The sequence below is a fragment of the Podarcis vaucheri genome (assembly GCF_965113315.1).
Source record: "Podarcis vaucheri genome assembly, chromosome: 7".
NCBI lineage: Eukaryota > Metazoa > Chordata > Lepidosauria > Squamata > Lacertidae > Podarcis > Podarcis vaucheri.
The window spans coordinates 22,045,841-22,069,590 of record NC_138765.1 but is presented as its reverse complement, the minus strand read 5'-3'; the positions used below and the strand labels follow the sequence as shown (position 1 = coordinate 22,069,590).

Here is a 23,750-nt window from a genome sequence, read left to right as displayed (position 1 = left end):
CTATTTGTTTTTTTAACTTCCAACTTTTGGAAAAAAAAGGGAAATTGGCATGATTTGAAAGTTGCAAGCAAGTTCAGAGCGCATGGGCTTCTGGTGTAAATCACTGGCCGCATTAGACTCTTTCTATTTCATATTTGTTTCTTGTTGTTGTTATAATAAAAATCTGAACAGGGGGCTGATGCTGCAATTACCACACTAGATCCTTTTTTGGTCCAGGCCAGGGTGAGAGGAGGATTCCCAGTCCAGGTACAGGTGAAAGAGGCGTCTGCACCAATGTCCACCGTCAGGGGCTTTGGCTGAGAGACGAGGCGGGGTCCGACTGCAGACAGAAAGAAAGGGGTTGCTGAGAGTTAGTTGAACGGAGCGACTGACCATCAGCCTCAGTCTCCCTACCTGCAATATAGGAATAACGATACTGGAAGTGGCTACCTTCTGGAGGTTTTGTAAGAATCATGGCAAGAGGGTATAAAAAACACATTGACCATGTAAATTAGGGTTGGGGTGAAAATGTAGAGCTAGTGTCTGACTAATCTATGAGCATCCCTGCTCGAATTTTTGTGAACAGGGCTGAAGCAGACACAGCCCATTCTGAGCAGGGTTGTCACACTCTGAGCCAAGGTCAAGTCCATCAAAAGACCTATTTGCAAACTGAAGGAAATGGTGTCTCCAATAGCTTACATAGGGGCACTTCCAGCAGGGCTGGTAAAAAAAATAATGGTTGCTGTCTGTGTGTATGTGTGCAACATCTTAATCCCTTGCAAAGTGGGTTTTCCCCTCCCACTAGAGCATCTGTTTTTGCTGGAACAAGGCTTTTTGCTGGAGCAAAGAGAGGTGGGAATAATAGTTGTTCCTCACCGACCACTCGTAATATTTCCAAGTACTCAAAGAACCTTCCAATGTTTGTGAGAGCACTCAAAAGCGATTGCTTGCAACACACCTCTCCATCGTTTCCAAGGCAAACAGAGGTTGTTCACCCATCCTGAATGTAATTCCAAGGATTCCTGTCATGACCTGCACTAGCCAAACAGCAGTTGGGCAAAACAGGATGGCAAGGGACTTTCTGAGGCGAGAGCCTGCCAGTAGTTACATTACCCATAAGCAGAGTAAACCCTGGGAGACCCTCTGCCAAACTCCATTTTAGGCACATTGAAAGCTGCCTTCCACAAGGCCAGGCCGGGGGTCACCAATCTTCTTGGGACAGTGGGCATGCTTTGGTCTTTTGAGAAAATGCCGTGGGAGCAAAATGGCTGCCGGTGTGCGTGTGGCATTGTGACACAAAATGGCTGCTGTGGAGGCCATGTTGGGTTGGCCAAGCAAGTTCAAGCAGGAACGGAGCAAGAAGAGCAAATGTCTTTCACACATTGTGGATTTTTGAGGCCATATTGACTGAGACTTAGGAGATACTGAAGGGCACTTGCAGAGGTCACATTGGTGACCCCAGAGTCAGGCAATTTATCCACCCTGCTCAGTGTTTTTCACTTGGACTGTCTCAGGCATTCTCAGGTCTCCTACAGGGGTCTTTCCCATTGTTCTGCTTCTTGATTCTTTTAAGGGAAGATGGCGGGGGCTGACCCTGGGTTTGGGTGCCAAGTGTGTTCTCTGCCACCGAGCTATGCCCCCCCCCACTTATCTCGGGGTCTGGAGCCTCCTCCTTTACTTACAATGCACATCCACCAGTGTGCTGACATTGGTGCTGCCCACAGCGTTGGACACCTCACACGACACAGGCTCTGTGAAGAAGGACTGGTCAACTGTTGCCTCGTAGCTGTCGCCATTGGCCTCCGAGATAGGCACACCTCCTTTTGCCCACCTGTGAAGAGATGTGCGGTCTTAGGAGAGATTGGCTCAAGGGTTCCTTTATGAGAAAAGATTCCCCTATGTCAGGGCCAGGGACGTTCCGGCTCATGGGCCAGATGTGGGTCGCAAGGCCTCCCCATTTTGGACCACAAGGCCATTTCCCCCCTAAAACTATGCCCATCAGGTGCAGGGCAGGTGGGGATGCAGCTTCAGAGAGCAGGATTGAACTCCCCACACACCCGCTGACACATGGGGAGTTCAATCCTGCTTACCTCAGGTGCACCAGCCAGTTCCCAGTACCTGAACCCTGCACAAAGCAGGATTGAGCCCCCTGATGTGTGGAGAGTTCACTCCTGCTTTGTGCAGGATCTCCGCTCACCTCGGCGGGTCAGCTTGGACAGCTGGATGCGACAACCCACTTGTCAATCACCCAAAGTCAATACAATGTAAGGTGGTTGGTTCAGCCTACCCAGCAAAGTTGGCCCATTGTAGGAAGGGAAGATCTCTGACCCAATGGACCCCCAAAAAATCCCCCTCTCCTGCTCTGTGTGGAATGCCATACAATGCTGGGGGATCTTTTATTTAGAAAGCAGGTACATAAGGAGCGTGTGGGGATGTGAGAGAGATATATAAAATCATGCGCTGTGTGGGGAAAGTGAGCCGAAGTTCATCTCCCTCCCCGGGGCCCATCCAATGAAGCGGAAAGGTGGAAGATTCAGAATGGACAAAAGGAAACGACTTCCTCACACAGGGCAGAGTCGAACTGTGGAACTCTCTGCCACAAGATTTGGAGATGGCAACCAACTTAGGTGGTTTAAAAGAGGGATTAGGCAGATGCTTGGAGGGTCAGGCTGTCAGTGGGTACCAGTCATGATGGCTATGCAGTAACGCCACTGCCTGAGAGGGCGGCAGAGGGCCAAATTGCTCTCATGTCCTGCATTTGGGCTTTTAGAAGGCATCTGGCTTCCCACTGAAGGAAACAGGATGTTGGACTAGATGGACCTCTGGCCTGATTCCCCAGGGCTCTTGTCTTCCTTTGAAAGGCAAGGAAGGGGCAAGAACCACAGCAAAAGAAAGCAAACACACTTTGCTGTCTTGCTAACTGGCAAGCGTCAACGAGCATGCCATCTCCAGTATTGCCATTAGAGGGCATCCCAGTCACACCATTGCCGCTGCATGATCTCTGATGGGCAGGCTATCTCCTCTTTCTAGCCCTTACCTGTAGCCTGTCACTTCGGGGTTGGAGGTGGCCGTGCAGAGGAAGCTCACTTTGCCACCCTCTGCCACAGTTTGAGGCTGCACCGAGAGCATGACAACCGGTGGATCTGCAAGACGGAGGGAGAGGAACGGATGAAAATCCTGAACATTTATTTCCTGTAGTGCAAAGGCCCCAGTGACCCGGCAAAGGGATGCCCAAAGGGTAAGGTTTATGCCTTGTTTCTCCCCGAGGCCTTTATCCCAATTGGGAAACGGGTACCAAAGTTTGTGCCTATAGCCAGCATCAGCTTGGGTCTTTTACCATCCATCACTGCATCTGCCTGGCTCCCTTACTATCAACCTATGCAGCGTCTATTAGCAGTTCCACCTGGGTACAGTCAGTTAGGCTGCTGCCAAGGCAGGTAGCTAAGATTCCACATAGCTTGCTCCTCCAGGTTTCCATGCTTTCAGAAGCCCCCAGCCACGGCAAGGTACCAAGAGCACTGCTTCTGCAGGATATAAGGACTCCAAGGGTGGCTCCAATCTCTTATTTCGTTTGAATCACTCCACAGTGACCTAGGCCCCATCTGGGCTATGCATTTAAAGCGGTATCACAGCACTTTAAACCGTACTTTATCAACGATGCTGAGAGTTGTTAGTAGGCCCCATTCCCTTTACAAAACTGCACACAATTCAGAGTGTTCCCTGGGAAAGGGGCTTGACTGTTCAACCCCTCTGGGAATTGTAGCTCTGTGAGGGCAATTGGAATCTCTTTTGACAGCTCTCAGCACCCTTAACAAACCACATTTCCCAGGATTCCTTGGGGAAAGACGTGGTTGTTTAAAATGGCATCGTAGCGTTTTAAATTTACGGTGTGAATGTGGCCATGTTTATTGCACCACAAAGCCATCCCGCCATCCGTTTCCTCTCTTCCCAATTCTCCTTCAACATGGGAAGCTGCCTCCCTCATACTGACTCAGACCACCAACTCAGTATTGCCTACACTGACTGGCAGCACCTCTCCAGGCAGGGAAAACGCCCAGCCACAACTGAAGTTGCCGGGAGATTGAACCCAGGAACTTCTGTGTGGAAGGCAGATGCGCTATCAGAGAGTCCCACCCCTTCCTGGCAGGCCCATGCCCCGTGGGCTCACATTGCACATTGAGGGTGACCGTGGTCTGCTTGCCGGCGGGGGCTGCTGGGTTGCTGACTCGGCAGGTGAACGAGCTGCCCATGTCCCTGCTGCTGGGGGTCAAGAGGAGGGTGCTGACAGCCACTTCTCGCTTGCCGTCGTCCATGAGGGCCTGCAGGAGAGGAAGAAGAAGGGTTTCCATGTTGAATATTTCCTTGGATAGCCACTGTCTGGAGACAGGGCCTCTACACACACACACACACACACACACACACACACACACACACACACACACTTCTTTTTTCTAGCCTGCATCTAGTATTCATTTATTCGATTTGTATACTGCCTGTCCGCCAAGGCACCCAAGGAGATTTACCATTTTAAAACCCTAAAATGATTCCATTATATATCAAATGTAGAGCAACAGAGTCCTCTCTGGCCAATGGGGAGCTGGTGGCATGCGTGCTTTGTGGCCTAAGCTCCCTTGCTTCTTCCTGCCCTCAGGGCAGGCAGGTCTAACACCACCATTTGTGAATGTGTGAATACAACACCCAGTGGTTGAAAGCTTGTATATCATCAGCTACATTTCATAGAACGCCGGGATTGGTCGTGCCTCCTTGTTCAAATGTACACTGAATGTTGGAGCTAAGTTCGCTGCTGTGCAATGCGTCTCGCCTATATTGAAATAATTTTGCTGGGCTTTGGTCTGTTCCCAAGCACGATTCAAAGTGGTGGTGGCTTAACTGAGGAAGCTGGACTGAGGAATCTGCAGCCCTCCAGTGGCCATTGGACTACAACTCCCACCAGCCTCAGTCGACATTACCAAGGAATGCTGGGAGTTGTAATCCAACCTTGCTGGTAGAGCATGAGACTCTTGATCTCAGGGTTGTGGCTTTGAGCCCCACGTTGAGTGAAAGATTCTTGCATTGCAGGGGGTTGGACGAGATGACCCTTGTGGTCCCACCCAATTCTACAATTCTATGATTCACTGAACATCTGGAGGGTCACAGGCTCCCCATGCCTGGTATGCTGAGATAGTTCCCTGCTTGATATGGTTACAAAATCCTGAGCCAGCCCAGATAAGGCAAGCTTGGTGTGGCGGTTGAAGTCCCCAAGCACAATCGACTGTGGGTTCACCAGCACTCCTCACGCAGGGGGGCTATTGGGCAATAACAGGGATGTGGGTGGAGCTGTGGTCTAAACCACTGAGCCTCCTGGGCTTGCTGATCGGAAGCTTGGCTGTTCAAATATCTGTGACGGAGTGAGCTCCTGTTGCTCTGTCCCAGCTCCTGCCAACCTAGCAGTTTGAAAGCACATCAGTGCAAGTAGATAAATAGGTACCCCTGCAGCAGAAAGGTAAACAGTGTTTTCATGCGCTCTGGCACTCATCACAGTGTCCTGTTGGGCCAGACACCATTTAGTCATGCTGGCCACACAACCTAGAAAGCTGTCTGTGGACAAACGCTGGCTCCTTCGGCCTGAAAGCGAGATGAGACCAAACCCCATAGTAGCCTTTGACTTAACCGTCCAGGGGTCCTTTACCTTTTACCTTTTTTATTGGGCAGTGAGGGCTATTGTTTCATCTCTGGGACCCCAACCCTAACCCTAATACTCAGAACAACCCCTAAAACATGACATTAGCTTCACAGTGAAAAATAACGGAGAAATAACAAGAAGGTTGGAGTTACAATGAGTGACAGTGACAACCTGTGTTTTTACACCACCAAGAGCTTGGGAGAGATTTGGCCTTCCCAGTTTGTCCACTGAGGTCTTGGTAATACACACCAGGTCAGCCCTGTCATCCACAATTAAATTGTGGAGGAGCCTGCTTTTATTATGGACTGACTTGTCGTTCGGCAACAGCAGCACTAGGTGAAAGGATAAGTCAGCCTGACAACCCAGATTTTGTTGGACGAAGGGAGGGTGCTGGATGTTTTGCCAGCCTTACCCAGATAGATCTCAGACTCGCTGTCCTACTTTTGATCCCCCTCCTCTGCTTGTCTAGCTCTTGCCAACACTCAGCAAAGTCTCACCTTGGAGTACACAGCAGACTCCTGGCGTTGCCCATCTCGGTACCAGCTGATTTCGGCAGCTGGCTTGGCACCGGCAGCACGGCACGACAAGTTGTAGGGGATGTTGGATATCACATGCACGATGGGACCGTTCTGGATCTCGGGGTCATTGGGAGGGACTTGGAAGAAAAGACATGGAGAAGATAGGCTAGCTGTGTTATCTGGTAGGGGGGCACTCCCAGATGCAAGAGGTTTGGGCCACACAAGCTTCTCCAGAAAAAAACCACAAACAACACTCTGGGCAGGGCAGAAGCAGCAGGAGAGAGTTTCCATCGGAGCCAGATTTTGTGAAGAGGGAGAAGTGAAGCACTTAATCGTTTACTGCACAACAGCCAGCAGCTTCCTGCCAGCAGATTTTTCTGGCTGGCCCCCATTCTTCAGGGGATACGCAGCAAAACCAGCTCATCATGTATGTGGGTCCTTTCTCCAGAAAACCATTAGCTGAGGTCTACAGAGGGAGCAGCACTGCCAGGTGTGAGCAGAGCCAGATAGGATTGCAGCAAAGTCTTGGCTGTGGTAGCTGGTCCTTGGGTGCATCTTTAATATAGGGCTGGGGTGGGCTGCTGAACGCAGCTGGTGGGCTGGATCCTTACCTGCCCACACCTGCGACAAGCCAGCTTCGACAGGTGGAAAGTCTTTCCCATCACCTGCTCACCAGATCCTTTAAATGTGAGATGGTGGGGATAGAACCAGGAACTATGCATGCGAGGCATGAGCTTGTCCGCAAAGCTGGCATTAAAATGGCACTGAGATCTAGGCCTCTGATAGCAGCGAAGGGGTGTAGCTCAGTGGTAGGACACATGCTTTGAATGCAGAAGGTCCCAGGTTCAATCCCCAGGTGGGCACAATGGTGGTAATGGGACAGATGCATGCCAACTCTTCACTGCACATAGGAGAGCGAGCCACAGTAAAAGTATATTTCTGATTCAGCCAAGACACAGGAAGGTGTGCTACAAAAGCAGTGAGTCAGGAATTCCTAACTAGTGGAGAGACGTCTTGAGTACCCCATAGGGATAGGGAAGAAATTCAATTCATCTCACATTTAAAGGCAAAGCTACCTAATTTGCCGTTTCCAAACGAGCCAATGAACTGAGCCACAGCTGCCCTTTAAAGTTCGCACAGCTCTGAATTTTGCAATGCAGTCAAGCCATGTGTACAAAAATGCCTAGATTAGGGTAAAGCATGTCTATGAATGGATGTGAAAGTATTGTACAAAAATGCATTATATTAGGGGACCTTGCTTGCAGAAATGTGTATGTTTGTCAAAATGGCAGCTGTTAGGAGAAATCCACACTGAAATTGGTGAATTTTCATGAGGGTGGGATTTTTGTTTTTGTCAAAAAATAATAATCTCAAATTGCTGCAGAAATGTGGGGGGCTAAATTCCAGACTGGGAAAAATGAGAGAAACTGAAAATGAGCCATTTGTTCAGCCCTACTTCCCAGCAACTAAAAGAGTACAGGATTCGGCCTGGGCAGCAGCGCAGCTGATGGGCTGTCACAACAACGTATCCTCCAGCTCCATTTATGCTGCCAAGACACATAGATAGATTAGCAGAAAAGCCAGGAAGGCTTTGCCAGTACGAGATCCAAGAAGCCAGAACTGGATGCAGGAATTTTCGACTCTCGCTATATATTAACCAGGATTGTCTTCTCCCTGGTTCTGAATGGGGTAACTGCGCCCCTGAAGGGTCAGGTGCGCAGCCTGGGAGTCATTTTGGACTCACACCTGTCCATAGAGGCGCGGGTCAATTCTGTGTCCAGGGCAGCGTTTACCAGCTCCATCTGGTACATAGGCTGACACCCTACCTGCCCGCAGACTGTCTCGCCAGAGTGGTGCATGCTCTAGTTATCTCCCGCTTGGACTACTGCAATGCGCTCTACGTGGGGCTACCTTTGAAGGGGATCCAGAAACTACAACTAATCCAGAATGCAGCAGCTAGACTGGTGACTGGGAGTGGCTGCTGAGACCTCATAACACCGGTCCTGAAAGACCTACATTGGCTCCCAGTATGTATCTGATCACAATTCAAAGTATTGGTGCTGACCTTTAAAGCCCTAAACGGCCTTGGTCCAGTATACCTGAAGGAGCGTCTCCACCCCATCATTCAGCCCAGACACCGAGGTCCAGCTCCGAGTGCCTTCTGGCAGTTCCCTCACTGCAAGGTTACAGGGAACCAGGCAGAGGACCTTCTTGGTAGTGGCACCCACCTTGTGGAACGCCCTCCCACCAGATGTCAAGGAAATAAACAACTATCTGACTTTTAGAGGACATCTGAAGGCAGCCCTGCTTAGGGAAGTTTTTAATGTTTGATGTTGTAACGTGTTTTTAATATTTTGTTGGAAGCCGCCCAGAGTGGCTGGGGAAACCTAGCCAGATGGGTGGGGTATAAATAATAAATTATTATTATCATCATTATCATTATTGTTATCATTATTGGGGGGGGGGAGAAAGAATGATTTTCAAAAACTGGATTTTAAGCACTCTCGAGCCTGAGCAGCTCTGATCAAGGATGGGACTGCCTCAAAAAGAGGGTGAAGTGGGATAATCATGTCAGTGATCCGAGGAATGAAGTTGGGTGTGTGTGAAGAGAACTCACTGAGTACGGTCAGCTTGGCCCTCTGCGATCGGAGGGCGGCCTGAGTGGCCTGGCATTCATAGATGGCATCATCATCCAGTTCGGCGTAGTCAATCTTCAGGTTATGCTGCCCAGCAGATGCATCTCCAACAATGGAGTAGCGTGACCAGCCTGCAGTGAGGAGAAAAGCAGGTTGTCACGTAAGGTAAGTTTGCAGAACCCAGGATGGAAAGAGGCACCCACAGCGCCCCCTGGAGTCGTACAGGTTTACTACAGCGACTGATCGCTGCTGTACCTGCTTCCCTCCCAGTACCACGGTGAGCATACCTGGCAGGTCTCTTTCTCCCCCCAAGGCCAGCCCATCCTTGGTCCACTGCACCATGCCTCGGTAGCCCATCACCACGCAAGCCAGTGTCACGGACTGTCCCGACACAATCACCTGGTCCATGGGCTGTTGGAAGAAATAGGCCGCCAACCCTGGGGAAGAAAGAACAACAGTACCAAGGTGGTTAAAGGTAAAGGTAAAGGTACCCCTGCCCGTACGGGCCAGTCTTGACAGACTCTAGGGTTGTGCGCTCATCTCACTCTAGAGGCCGGGAGCTGGCGCCGTCCGCAGATGCTTCCGGGTCACATGGCCAGTGTGACATCGCTGCTCTGGTGAGCCTGCACCAGCGCAGCACACAGAACGCCGTTTACCTTCCCGCTATAAAGCGGTACCTATTTATCTACTTGCACTTTAAGCGTGCTTTCGAACTGCTAGGTGTGCAGGAGCTGGGACCGAACGACGGGAGCTCACCCCGCCGCGGGGATTCGAACTGCCGACCATACGATCGGCAAGTCCTAGGCACTGTGGTTTTACCCGCAGCGCCACCCGCGTCCCTACCAAGGTGGTTAAGGTCAAGCAATTAGGGAGAGATTCAGAGTTCAGTCTGCGTTCAAAGATGAACCTCCCACGCTTGCGCTTTCTGAAACAGCACGTGAGCCAAAACACAGCCTTCCATCGAGACCTGAGCTCCTCCGAATCTTGCGGTGCCGTTCTCCCAGCCCAGAAACGTCTGCGAAAACACATGTAGGAGGGTAGTGTGTGCTTACAAGGGCACAGAGGAGGGAAAACAGCGTGGAAAGATGTGTCTGGGTTGGGGAGATTGCTTTGCAAACATGTGCACGTTAGGCAAAATTGCACATGAAATTGTGCATTTTAGGTGAAATTCACCCCCAACACACACACAGAGAGAGAGAGAGAGAGAGAGAGAGAGAGAGAGATGTGGAAAGGCAGAGAACGGAAGAAGGGGAAATGGAGAGAAGCTGAAATCGACAGAATTGCACATCCCTACTAGTGATGTGGGAGATCTGTGCCTGTTTACCCTCCTCCCTGGGGAAAAACCTGTACCCCAGCTGAGGTGAGAGCATGTCCCAATAACATTCCTCCTCCTGTTGGTAAATTCTTCCACCTCTTTCCTTTTGTGGGAGAAGCAGCAAAAGCCACAAACGCACTGAGGAGACCTGGGAGGAGTGAGAGGGGGGTTTGTGAAGCAGGAGAGCAGGGAGGGAAAGCTGATAGAGGAGAGTTTCAATTTTTGAGGCGCCGCAGGAGCCCCCGGGTCCCTGGCACTGCCTTATCTCCGCGCCACAGACTGCTGAGGTGCTGGTTTGGTGTGCTCTGCACATGCCCTTCAGCCAAGGAAGCCTCTGTTTCCACTCTGTGTTCCCACCGTCAAACAGTTTCTTTTGCTCTCCCTTCCCCTGGCTCTAGGCAAATGCATTAAAAGAAACTTTAGAGATGGTGTGTGTGTGTGTGCGCATGCGGACACACACACACACGTGAGCAAGCAAGTAAATCACTGCACCCTCTGGGGTCCTATATTTGCTTTGGGTGGAGGAAGGATCTGGGGGTCAATAAGAATGCAGGAAACGCCCAGATTATGCAGGAATAAATCAGTATATCCCATTATACTGTCAATCCCAATAAAACAATGTAGGTTTTTCTTTACTGCCTGCTTTGCAGTTGTTTTTCATTTGTCATGAATGTATTAGGAGGATATTTTGTTTAGCTGTTGCTTGAAAATGTGGAATTTCCGTTGTATGGCTTGTAGTTCTTCATGTGCAATGGTTTATTCTGACATCCTGTTCAGCAGTTAACTATAATGTTCTGTAATGTAGGGTTTTTAAAGGGTGGGGTCCCCCCTCCATTGAATCTTTCTTTATTCTGTTATGAGGCTGTGTAGACACTATACCTTTAAGGCACATTTGGAACACATTGTTTCCCTCAGAGAATTCTGGGCACTGTAGTTTACCCTTCACAGAGCAACAATTTCCAGAAACCGTTAACAAACTACAATGCCCAGAATTCTTTGAGGGGAAGAATGGTGCTTTAAAGGCATAGCGCATACACATTGTCAGATGTGTGCTTGGGGTTCTATTTAACCTTAATCATACTTAAGAGTAAACCCACTGAATGTAATGGACATCACTAACTTGGATCCATTCATTTTAATGGATTGACTCGATGGATACAATCCCAGTGGTGAAGCTACCTGGTCCAGCACCGGAAGTGGCGTACATCAGGGGGCGTGGCTGGCGCGCATCCGAGGGGGCATGGCTGCGATGTCACCCCCTGAATGGCATCTGAATGGCCCCCCTCCCCAACCTTTCTCTGCCAGTGTACAATCCTTACCCTTCCAACTGGTATATAAACTGTTTAAACAAAGAAACGAAACAGTCCCCTTGCATTTATTTTGCTATTTTGTTTATCTGAGGAATTTATACTCCATGCTTCAATAAAATTCCCAGAGCAGCTTTGCATAGGATCAAGGACTGTTTTTCCACCTGTGCATGTCCTTTAAAATCCTGAACATGTTCATGCAGCCAGAGTGTCATGTCTTATCAGGGGCTATTACGCAAATGGATTTCAAGGATCGTACATGTGCCTAGGCAGCCGTGGATGATCTCCACTCCCTGCCTTCGCGCAGACAGTGGAACAGATCCATGCTACTGCCCCGGAGACCATGGGCTCCTCCAGGGGACCTGAAGACTCAGCTTTCACCCTCATTTGCTTGCACAAAGCTTATGCAAAGGGTAGGCGGTGCATTCGTTCCAACCCATTGGCAGGGAAGTTGTACGACAATGAGCTTTCATCCTGATTTGCTGGTATGGTGTTCATCATATGCACATTCCACCCTCCCCAGTGCATTTCCCCAACACTTTCCTAACTGCAAAAAGTTTTTTTTTAAAAAAAAAATAAAAATAATAGTGGATTTGTTGCAGTAGGGCAACAGAGCACTTTAATCCGGGAAACCAAGATTTCCAGAATGCGCTTCAATCTCCTCTGCAAAATTCTAGCATTCTGGAGGTGACCCATGTGTCTGTGATGTGAAAACTGGATCTCTTGCAGAGCTTATTTTCTGTGTTAATTAGCAACCAGCTATATAGAGAAATGAAACTGTAGAGTTGGAAGGGACCACGAGGGTCATCTACTCCAACCCCCTGTCCAATGCAGGATACATTTGCCCAGCCTGGGGCTTGAATTCACAACCCTGAGATTAAGAGTCTCATGCTTTACCGACTGAGCTATCCCATTGGTCTATCTAGCTCAGCATTGTCTACACTGACTGATGCAGCTCTCCGGGATTTCAGGCAGGGCACATTTGCAGCCCAACCTGGAGATGCCAGGGGCTGAGACCCGTTTACTATCGTGGTTTGAAATGTTACAAAGATTTGTGTGTGTGTGTATAATGCAGCCAATGTAAGGGATTAATAATAATAATAATAATAATAATAATAATAATAATAATAATATCTTTATTGTCATTGCCCCCTCTCTCTTCACTTTGGACTACACTTTCAATTTTGATCTTGGTGGGTAGATGACTTCTTTCTTCTTTGGTTGGATCCAGACTAAGTTGGGTGAACTTGTTTCACTTTGGAATCAATGAGGTGACTTAAGCCAGGGTTAGCCGCCACCTTGGGGCAGCTGTTGGCAAGATTCCTTCATTACAGGGGATTGGCCTGGATGATCCTTGTGGTCCGCTCCAACTCCACAAGCCTTTGATTCCTCCTCGTTACAATGGCCCAAGTGGAACTCAGCAGGGAGGAGGATGGGGACAAACCTAGAATTAAGTTGCTCTAGCTCCCCCTACTGATGACCTCCCTGCCTTGCACACTCCCAGTCTCTCTTGGGTACCAGCCACCCCTGCTTCGCCAGAAGGTCCCAGGGAGGATCGCAGCATATAAAAATGCAGTTAAAACAGTAAAAGCAACACCAACCTGTCCATAACCCCAAAATCAATAATCCACGCAACACATCGCCAGGCAGATGCCAAAATCAATTCTCCGGTTTTCAACGGCCAGGGTAAAGAGGTGAATGGTATCATGTCTTGCTGGAACCACCGCTGGGCAGATTGTGGATGACAGGAGAGCAGGGGGCAGGAAGATGCTTGTGGATAATTCAAGGTGTGCCACACCACCTCCCCTGCCACCCTGAAGTTAACTTCAGCTGCGGTGGAGGATACTAAGTGGCTTTTAGATAGAACCAATGTGGGGAATTGGTGGAAGTGCTAGGGTTCAAATCTCCACTCGGCCATAAAGCGCACTTGGTGCGCTCTAAGGCTGCATACACCTAAGATCTTTACCTTCGAAGCAATTCCTTTCTCTTAAATAAATCTGGGCATTGTCGTATGCCCCTCACAGAGTTCCGGTTCCCAGCAACAAACTGCAGTGCCCAGAATTCTTTGAGGGAAATAATGGGCTTCAAATGGGCTTCGAAAGTGCAGTGTGTAGACAGGCGCAAGTTTCCCCGCTTATCCTACCTCACAAGGTAGTCGTGAAGGGAGAGCAGAAGAACCAGGCCTGCTGCCGTGAACTCCCTGGAGGAAAGGCAGGATGGAAACGTTGCAACAAGAAAATAATAAAACGGGATTATACAAATGCACAGAGGACAAAGATTTCTACGCTTTACCTCCAGAGCTATTGCCCTCATTTTCCCATAGGCATATGAAAATAGCGAGAAAAAGAGGCAAGACTAGATGATGGTCTGATCCTTTGTAGCTGGGCCTGTGCTTATTGTTGCTATACTATTCTATTTACGTATTGGGGGGTGGGGGGTATCCTTTTTCACAACTCTCTGTGTGTAAAGATCCCCAAAGGGGATTTGCTAGGTTTGCTTGCTGAGGATGTCATGCTCCGTTGAATAGCTCGTGGTTTCCTGCTCAATTGACCATTAAAGAAACAAGAGATGCTTAAATAGATATTTTAGAGAAGTTTCCCCAGAGACTGCTGATCCATATAAAGCTCGCTTGCTTACTGCAGAGTGAACTTGTGCAACCCTGAGATCAGGCCTATCCAGGAGTCGGGAGGACTGATCATTCATTAGTCTGCAAACTAATGAGAAAAACCTAACACTTGCTTGTCTGTAGAAAATGCTCTTCAAGCCGGTGTTCTTTCGATGGACATTGCTGTCCTCAGATTAATCTCAAGAGAGAGAGAGAAGAGCTTGCTCAGGGGACAAATTGTGGGACCTTGGAACAGCCTGCTTCAGGGGGTAGTGGACGAGAGGTTTTTAAGCAGAGGCTGAATGGCCAAATGTCAGGGATGCTGTGGCAGTGGACTTCCTGCATCAAGTGTGGGCAATTACTCAGCAAGGTGAGCCCATGGCCTGACTCCCCATAGGGCAGCTTCTTATCTTCCAATGGCTGCAACATCCTGGTGTGGTCCACACACTATAAAACAGATCCTTACTACAGTGGTACCTCGGGTTAAGAACTTAATTCATTCCAGAGGACCGTTCTTAACCTGAAACTGTTCTTAACCTGAGGTACCACTTTAGGCTAATGGGGCCTCCTGATGCTGCTGCTGCTGCGCGATTTCTGTTCTCATCCTGAAGCAAAGTTCTTAACCCGAGGTACTATTTCTGGGTTAACGGAGTCTGTAACCTGAAGTGTCTGTAACCTGAGGTACCACTGTATTGCTAGAGATAACATCCACCCATTTGTAAGAATTACACGTATACTGCAGTTTCACTTAAAAACCACACAAAGCAGATACACGCACGCACACATATGGTGATAAACCTCAGAAAAACGTAAAATTATGTAGTTAGCAGACCACCAGCTAACTATTGCAGATAATATTTTGTCTTTATTATCTGCATAAGCCTGGTAACACAGAGACGTTTTCAGAAAACGTTTAAAGGTTAATCTGGAAGACGTCTCCTGAATCTCTATTGGAAGAAGTTTCCACAGGACTGGAGTCTGAGACTTGAAAGGCTCGGTTTTGTGCCAATGTCAAATGCGCCTCACTAACTCAGGGGAAAACCAGCCTTGCTTCCACGGATGGTCTCAGTGATCAGGCTGGGATCTGAGGGATCTGAAAGGCCCTAAAGCTGTTCAGGGTAATAAATGAGTGACACACAGGGATGTGTGAATCAGCCTTAAAAAGTTGGGTTTTGAGACTCTGCAGAAACAGCCTTTTCATTCTCCTTCCTTCTTACTGTGGCTAGAATATAGCATGGCAGAGTGGCGAGAGTGTCAGATTAGGACTGAGGGGAGACCCAGGTTCAAACCCACAGGCAGTTAGATAATCTTGGACGAATCATTCTTGTTCCACCTGGTCTACCTGACAGGGCCGCTATGGGAATAAAATGGGTGTGTTGTGGGGGAACCCATAAGATGGGGAGGGGTGGAAAGGTGAGATATAAAAGTAAATAAATAGATTTAATGAAAATGTATTGTTGTGAGTTGGTGCCTGCTAGAAACCCTAAATTCCTGGGAATACTACTACTACTACTACTACTACTACTACTACTACTACTACTAATTTATTTATACCCTGCCCATCTGGCTGGGTTTCCCCAGCCGCTCTGGGTGGCTCCCAACAGAGTACTAACAACAATAATAAAAAAGCAACAACATCAAACATAAAAAACTTCCCTAATAGCCGCTAGAATTTAATCAATGCTTGGTGTGTTAAAACCAGGAAATAGCTAGACCCTGAGTATTAGACTCATGCGCACTAGACCAGACCCATATGGATAAAGCTGTGTGCTAGACGATGCTAGTCCTTTGGAATCAGCATGTGTCAAGGGCTAATTATGCCAGGCTGGCCTCCTGGGTGAGGTGATAGCCTGGGGATGGGCCAATAGGACAACAAAAACCTTCAAAGGGAACTATGCGAGACGGTAAAATGAGTGGGGGCTTTCATGCCACAGCTAAAGCGATGTGAGTTAGGAGCTTGGGGAGCAGAATGGAGCCAGAGCATGACGGCTGATGTCCATCTGGATCCTAAGTTGTGCCTACAGAGGAAACAATCTTCTTGGGAGTATAATGCTGGGAACTCCTCCACCGTCGGCTCAGGTTGTATATATGTGTAAATAAACCATATACCATGAAGACACTGCAGTCTCTGCCATACCTCATTTTCCAAAAGGAAACATGGACCTTGGGTCAGTCTGCCTGGAACCCCTGGAATCTTGCAACGCTTGGAGATGGGGTGACCTGCAATAGTATTTCCCCTTCTATACATGAAGCAGCATCTGCCCGCTGCTTCAAACATATGGTAAAGATGCGCCTTTCTGCCTGGGCTCCCCCAAACCCATAAGATTGGACCCTGTTTAATGTGTTTCTGAATGATTTTAAACAAAGAAATAAAATAAATGTTGATGGTTTGCACACACGCACTCCCTGCTGAAGCATATCTAGTTGTTCCAGCACCCAGCTTTTGCCCCCCCCGCGCCTTCCGCCCTTTCGGCCACTGGGAGACTGTTAAGATCTCCGAGGCTGAAAGAGCCTTTATTGGCACACAGATCCCTCCATCTTGAGACTCTTATCTCCTCACTAAAGCCTGCTTAACTGCAATCCAATAACGCCAGGCCTTTGTCCTATTGTTTAAAAGTTTACCCACTAAACGAGGGTCTGAATAGCACGATAATCCTCTCAAGAGGGTCAAGAGGGCTGAGACATGGAGATGGAGCCAGAGACAAAGGGCTGGGAGAGAGTCAGAAAGGCAGGCTGGTTCAACCACCCCAGGGGAATAGGGGATCTGGTGCCGGCTGGAACAGGGCCACCAAGCCTGGTACCAAACCTGAACTCCCCGCCTGAGCGCCGACTGCCCAACCATTTTCTAAAATTGTGTGTGGGTGTTGGTGTGTGGGTGTGTGTTTACAGCAAGGAAGAGAAGGGCCCTCTGTACGGCTCTGTTTCATCTCACTCACCACCCAAGGGAGAACACTTTTTGATCTCCAACACCTCACTTACAAAACAGTTCTTAAAACAATGAAACAGTGAAAGGACCAGACCTATTTTTACGGGGTGTGTTTGTGCGTGTTCCCCCCTGAGCCCCGCCCCCCCAGGCACAAATGGGGCACATACTCTTCTTCCATCGCAACTCACCTCTCACACCTGCTCCTCTGGAATGGGTGGGGCCACCAGGGAAATAATAAAAAGTGGGGGTAAATAATAAATAATAAAAAAGTGAGAAAATGCTCCTGAGAGAGGTGGAGAACCTCAGGCTCGGGGGGGGGGGGGCTGAATTTGGCCCTCCAGGTCTCTCTGCCTGGCCCTCATAACTCTCCCCAGGCTGCACCCTTCATTGGCTGTGCTTTGCATGTTCCTTGAGTGTTTTTTTCCTGGCTGAAAGGTGTCCCTGAATCCTGATAATGCCTCTTGCTTGTCTGGATAGCTGAGGAAGAGAGGTACATGTATGTGGGGGAATTAGCCACACGTTGAAAGGTAAAATTGGCATCTGTTGCTGCTCTCCCTTTTGCCTCTGGCCCTGCCCAACACTGGCATGTGGCCCTTGGAAGGTTGCTAAGAGGAGAATATGGCCCTTGGTCTGGAAAAACTCCTGGAATGTCCCACTTTTCCCTAGGACATCTCTATTTTCAGTGATATGGAGCTATATGACCTCTGAGCAAGGAGATAACTATTAGAAGACATCTGAAGGCAGCCCTGTAGAGAGAAGTTTTTTAAAAAATGTTTAATGTTTTATTATCTTTTTATATATGTTGGGAGCCACCCAGAGTGGCTGGGGCAACCCAGTCAAATGGGTGGGGTTTTAATAAAATAATAAGAATAAGAATAATGGAATAGGATGTCCCTATTTTCATTGGAGAAATGTTGGAGGGTATGCGAAGGTTGTATCCAAAGCCAATCCTACTCTGAGCAGATCCCTTGAAATCAATGGACTTGACTAACAAAAGTCTGTTCATTTCAATGGGTGTACTCTGAGCGGAACTGGATACAAACCCCAAGGGTGCAAGCAGCTTGCCTTGCCTTCTCCTTTGGGTGCAGTTCAGATCCAGAGGGAGACATCTGAAGGCAGCCCTGTTTAGGGAAGCTTTTAATGTTTGATGCATTACTGTATTTTGATATTTTGTTGGAAGCTGCCCAGAGTGGCTGGGGAAGCCCAGCCAGATGGGCAAAGTATAAATTATTATTATTATTTATTATTATTAGTGAGTGAGTAGGCAGTGGGGAGAGCAGGGAGGTGATGGGCACATTCAGGGACCCTGGTGAGCCCAATGGGACTGCCCAAATATCTGGAGCCGACACTGTTTAATAGCCTGGCAGATTCATTCATTCACCTCCCTCCCTCCCTTCCTCTCTCTCTCTCTCTCTCCCCCCCGCCCCACGCTTCCTGAACACACACACACAGCTGCAGGGGACACTCCTGCCACAATCCCACAAGGGGGACTCCATATGGGCTCCCATCTGGTGACATTCGAAAGCATTGCACCATTGCAAGGGAGCCTCATGTAGGGCAGTGTGACTCCCTCTGAACGGCAGGGTGGATGAGCTCTCCTCCTGACCTTACCACCCTCCCGAAACCATCACTTCGCTTCGTGCCCTTCTGCTGGTTGGGGGGTGGGGTGCCACTGCTGGGCTCCAGTTCTGGCAAAAGCCTTTCCTTTTTCCCATGCTCCCCACGGCTGTTGGGGTGTCGGCAGATGCAGTTTGTAAACAGCAGGCAAAGGGGCTGGCGAGAGGGGAAGCGGCAGAAACTGGAGTGCAGTGTCAGGCAGGGAAGAACATTCATGGTTGGTGAATAGGGAGATTCCCTTCCTTGAGCCACAATGAGCCACTAACTCTCCAGTGCCAAAGCGTGTCCAAGACTGGAGACTTCCAAGCAACCTGATCACCTTTAAAGGACGTGACACCATTTCTTTCTTTTGGGATAGTTGTGAGAGCATGGGGCTAGCCGGCAGGGCCATAGCTCAGGGATGGAGCATCTGCTTTGCTGTAGTATTACCAGCCTGGATAGCTCAGTTGGTTAGAGGGTGCTGCTGATAATGCCAAGGTTGCAGGTTCGATCCCCATAAGGGACAGCTGCATATTTCTGCATTGCAGGGGATTGGATTAGATGGGTCTCACGGTCCCTACCAACTCTACAGTTCCATGATTTTATGATTCTAGGTATGCAGGAGGTTCCAGGTTCAATCCCCAGCATCTCCAGGTAGGGTTGGGGGACAGCCTGAAAGCTGTTGCCAGTCAGTGCAGACAATATTGAGCTAAATGGGCTGTTGGTCTCATTTAGGCAGCTCCCCATGTTGCTAAGACAGAGTTCAAAATTTTGCGTAGGTTTGGGGTGGAGGGGGGGGGTGATAAAGAGCTACAAAGCTATAGCCTGTTAGTTGGGCATCCTGTTAGTCACACAATTCCCATCACGTTGAAGTGGAGGCGGGGATGAGTGTGCCAGTCCTGCCCCCTTTGCCAAGGTCCCTGCCACCCACAAGGAGTGGGAGCCTGGTCTACTCATAGCTCATCCCTGGCCCTCATCTACTCATAGGCCTTCACTGTCACCCACTGAGAGGGGGCGCCTGGTCTACTCATAGCCTGCTCATAGCCAATTTATTTATATATATATCACAATTCCCACAAAAAACATCTGTGCGCAAAGATGTTCAGGAGGAAAACAGTCTAAATACAGAAGCGCGATAACACCTAATAAAGAGTCTAATACCACCGCTACAACCTAACGCTAAAAATAAACAAATCCACAATTAACCGGTGTACATCAGAACCAAAGGGATTGCAAAGTTCACCAATATGTAAATTAAAAACATCCCATAACTCCACATCCAAAAACAGCCCATAGCAACCGCCCACTCCTAGGTTCCCTGCATGGAAGAGGGTTACGGGGACATGTTTTATACTCATTACACATTTTAAACAGGGATTGTTTATTCCAGGAACCATGATATCTAGAAACTTTTAATATGTAAACACTATGATTTGTCTGATCTGTGCTCCGTTTTAAACCAGGAGTGCACCATGTGACTTTGTGAGACACGTGCTTATTTATTTATTTCACAAAAAGGTATACCCCCTTTGATTGTGAGAAACCTCAAGGCGGTTTACAAAGAGATAAAACAGTAAATTCGAGAGAAATGCACAACCATACATTAAAACGTACGAAAGTTAAAATACTAAAACAGGATTCAAATCACTTCAACTTTCTAAGCACCTGGGTAAAAAGGTAAAGGTAAAGGTATCCCTGCCCCTATGGGCCAGTCTTGACAGGCTCTAGGGTTGTGCGCTCATCTCACTCTAGAGGCCGGGAGCCAGCGCTGTCCGCAGACACTTCCGGGTCACATGGCCAGCGTGACAAAGCTGCTCTGGCGAGCCAGCACAGCACACACGGAAACGCCGTTTACCTTCCCGCTAGTAAGCGGTCGCTATTTATCTACTTGCACCCAGGGGTGCTTTCGAACTGCTAGGTTGGCAGGCGCTGGGATCGAGCAACGGGAGCGCACCCCGCCACGGGGATTCGAACCGCCGACCATGCGATCGGCAAGTCCTAGGCGCTGAGGTTTTACCCACAGTGCCACCCGCGTCCCCTAAGCACCTGGGTAGGCTTGCCCAAACAAGAATGTTTCCAGCAGGTGATGGAAAGAGTACAATGATGGCGCTTGCTTGATTTCAAGAGGCTGAGAGTTCCAAAGTTCAGCTGCTGCCACACTAAATGATTGAGTTCTCATAAATGGGTATTGAGTGGCACTTGTAATAGTGCCAATTCAACCGATCGAAGCAGTCGAGTGGGGTAAGGTGATTTCGTGGGTGAACTGGTCCCATGTTTTTAAGGTCTGTATATGCTAACATTAACACCTTGCAACATCAGCAACCAGTGCAGCTCTCTGAGCTCAGGTCTTATATGCTGACAAATCCTCACTCCTGTCAGCAATTGTGCTGCAGCATTCTGCACTAGCTGCAGTTTCCGGATTGTACTTCATAACTGCACTTTGTAAGTTGAATTGTTTTTCCTGCGTCCCTGAGGTTGGGGGTGCGGGAAAAGATCAAGCGCTAGGATGCCTGGGCTCTGTTATCAGCTCTGGAAGGGAGAGACCAAGGCAAGGAATGCTTTACCATTAGAAGTTGTCAACACCGCAGGAATAGACTGCGAGGAGACAGAAACGGCTGTCATCTGGCTAGGAGACGTCCCTTTGTTATGAGAGCCGTCTCCATACACAAAAAGATACCACTGCAGCCAAGATTAGAAATGGGTGAACTCTCCAAAAACCTGCCTTACATTCACCTGGAAACTATCCAAATTTTTTTTTTCCTGGGGGAGGTGACAATCAGAAACACTCAGGTAATTTCCCCAAGCAAATCTGAGAGTTCAGAAAAAATACCCTCCCTCAAGAGCCAGCTGGCCAGCCCCTCACCAACACACAAAACACACCTCCCTTATTTTACCCCGCTGCACACATTCACTGCTGCTGCCACAGCTTCAGGGAATGGGAAGGGAATGTATTTTAGAGTGGGTGGATGCGGGTGGTGCTGTGGGTTAAACCACAGAGCCTAGGACTTGCCGATCAGAAGGTCGGTGGTTCGAATCCCTGTGACGGGGTGAGCTCCCACTGCTCGGTCCCAGCTCCTGCCAACCTAGCAGTTCAAAAGCACGTCAAAGTGCAAGTAGATAAATAGGTATCGCTTTGGCAGGAAGGTAAACGGTGTTTCTGTGCGCTGCTCTGGTTCGCCAGAAGCAGCTTAGTCATGCTGGCCACATGTATGTCGGCTCCCTTGGGCAATAAAGCGAGATGAGCGCCGCAACCCCAGAGTTGGTCACGACTGGACCTAATGGTCAGGGGTCCCTTTACCTTTATGGGTAGCTTTGGGGGAAGGAAAACGTAGCAGGGGTGGGCCAGGGGAAGCCATGAATTCTTCTTTGGTTTAGATTTTAATCTGAGCCCAAGAAGAACAGAGAGGGGGACTTTACAAGCTCAGCTCTCATTTAAGGTAGGTTTTTACAAGTCCTTGGAGTTGCTTCTTGAACTTGAGAACTTTGTCAGCATCTCTAGCTAACATTTCTTCTTATGCCCCCCCTTTAGCCAGTCCTGAAACAGCTTACACCTTTTTTTTAAAAAAATGATATTTATTAAGGTTTCAAAGAAAAAAATTACATAGATAAAAAGAAAAGAAAAAAAAACAGAAATAAGAATAAAAAAATACAAAATACACAAAAAAGATAAAAAACACTTTAAAAAAATACATCAATTTTTCCACCTTACATTCATTTCCTTGCTTCCCTGACCTCCTCACACCTCCCTTTTTTGTATTCCAATTCAGTTAGTTAGTTCAGCAATTTCTTTCCCTCTTTGTTTTTATCTTAATCCTTTAACTTAATATATTGTAACTTTGGATTCTCACCTGTTAATAATTCATTTTTACGTACACCTTTATAACATTGCTGCTTAAACCACTTAACTTCATTCTGACATCATTCTAACATTCATTAATTCTGAAACAGCTTACATCATGGATGGGGAACCTCTGGCTTTCCTAATGTTGTTGGGCCAACTCCCATGAGCCGCAGCCAGGCTAGCCAATGATCAGGGATGATGGGAGTTGTAGTTCAACAACATTTAAGGGTGGCAGGTTCTTCACCCGATATCACAATTCTGTTGCCCCTGGATCAGAGAAAGCAGCATAGCACCCACAAACAAGGACACTTCATCTGGCAAATACACCTAGGGACGCTTTTTCAGGATCCCCTAAACCAGATATGGGGTCGTAGCCAACCAAGTCTTACTCAGAGTAGACCCACTGAAAATCATGACTCTACCTTAAGTCTTGTTCATTAATTCAAATCAGTCTACTCTGAGCAGAACTAGCATTCAATACAACCCTTTGTCAGAACTGTTGTATTTGAAATGCAAGTGTGTGTGTGTGTGTGTGTGTGTGAGAGAGAGAGAGAGAGAGAGAGAGAGAGAGAGAATGAGAATGGAGGGTTGCCAACTTCTTGCACTGGATGTGCCATAGAGTCATCAGCTCTAAAGGAATTTCATAGACTGGAGATAAAGCTCAATCACTGGCTTAATTGCTGCCAATCCAATGGCCGTTAAAAGACAGAGAGGTGGATCAAAAGCTGACAAGCCTACTCAAGGGCAGGAGGAACTGTAGCTCTGGGAGGGTAATAGGGAGGTGGTCTCCTAACCACACTCAGCACCTGTTAACAAATTACACTTCCCAGAATTCTTTGGGGGAAGCTGTGGCTGTTTAAAGTGCTACGATACTACTTTAAATGTAGGATGTGAATGCAGCACTGTTGAGTGGAGACTACCTATGGTCCCACGAGGAGGCGGCATAATACAGTGGTACCTCGGATTAAGAACTTAATTCGTTCCGGAGGTCTGTTCTTAACTTGAAACTGTTCTTAACCTGAAGCACCACTTTAGCTAACGAGGCCTCCTGCTGCCGCAGCGCCGCTGGAGCACAATTTCTGTTCTCATCCTGAAGCAAAGTTCTTAACCTGAGGTACTATTTCTGGGTTAGCGGAGTCTGTAACCTGAAGCGTATGTAACCTGAAGCATAGCTGGAGCACAATTTCTGTTCTCATCCTGAAGCAAAGTTCTTAACCTGAGGTACTATTTCTGGGTTAGCAGAGTCTGTAACCTGAAGCGTCTGTAACCTGAAGCGTATGTAACCCAAGGTACCACTGTAAAAGGGAATATGAGTTTTAGGCTCTGAAAAGGTTGCCCTGCCTT

At 48.3% G+C, this 23,750-nt stretch overlaps 1 protein-coding gene across 3 annotated transcripts in view; it reads right to left on the bottom strand.

Moving 5' to 3' along the window:
• Window positions 1-23,750, bottom strand: part of KIRREL2 (kirre like nephrin family adhesion molecule 2) — a 62,596-nt gene that overhangs the window by 13,278 nt on the left and 25,568 nt on the right. For all 3 annotated transcript variants that reach the window (XM_082231585.1, XM_082231584.1, XM_082231583.1), the window contains exons 2-8: window positions 9,104-9,253; window positions 8,798-8,947; window positions 6,160-6,317; window positions 4,148-4,298; window positions 3,017-3,122; window positions 1,662-1,810; window positions 192-319 (exon numbers count right to left, since the gene is read on the bottom strand). In XM_082231585.1, the coding sequence (XP_082087711.1) occupies window positions 192-319; window positions 1,662-1,810; window positions 3,017-3,122; window positions 4,148-4,298; window positions 6,160-6,317; window positions 8,798-8,947; window positions 9,104-9,253 (992 nt within the window). The remainder of the gene's footprint in view (window positions 1-191; window positions 320-1,661; window positions 1,811-3,016; window positions 3,123-4,147; window positions 4,299-6,159; window positions 6,318-8,797; window positions 8,948-9,103; window positions 9,254-23,750) is intronic.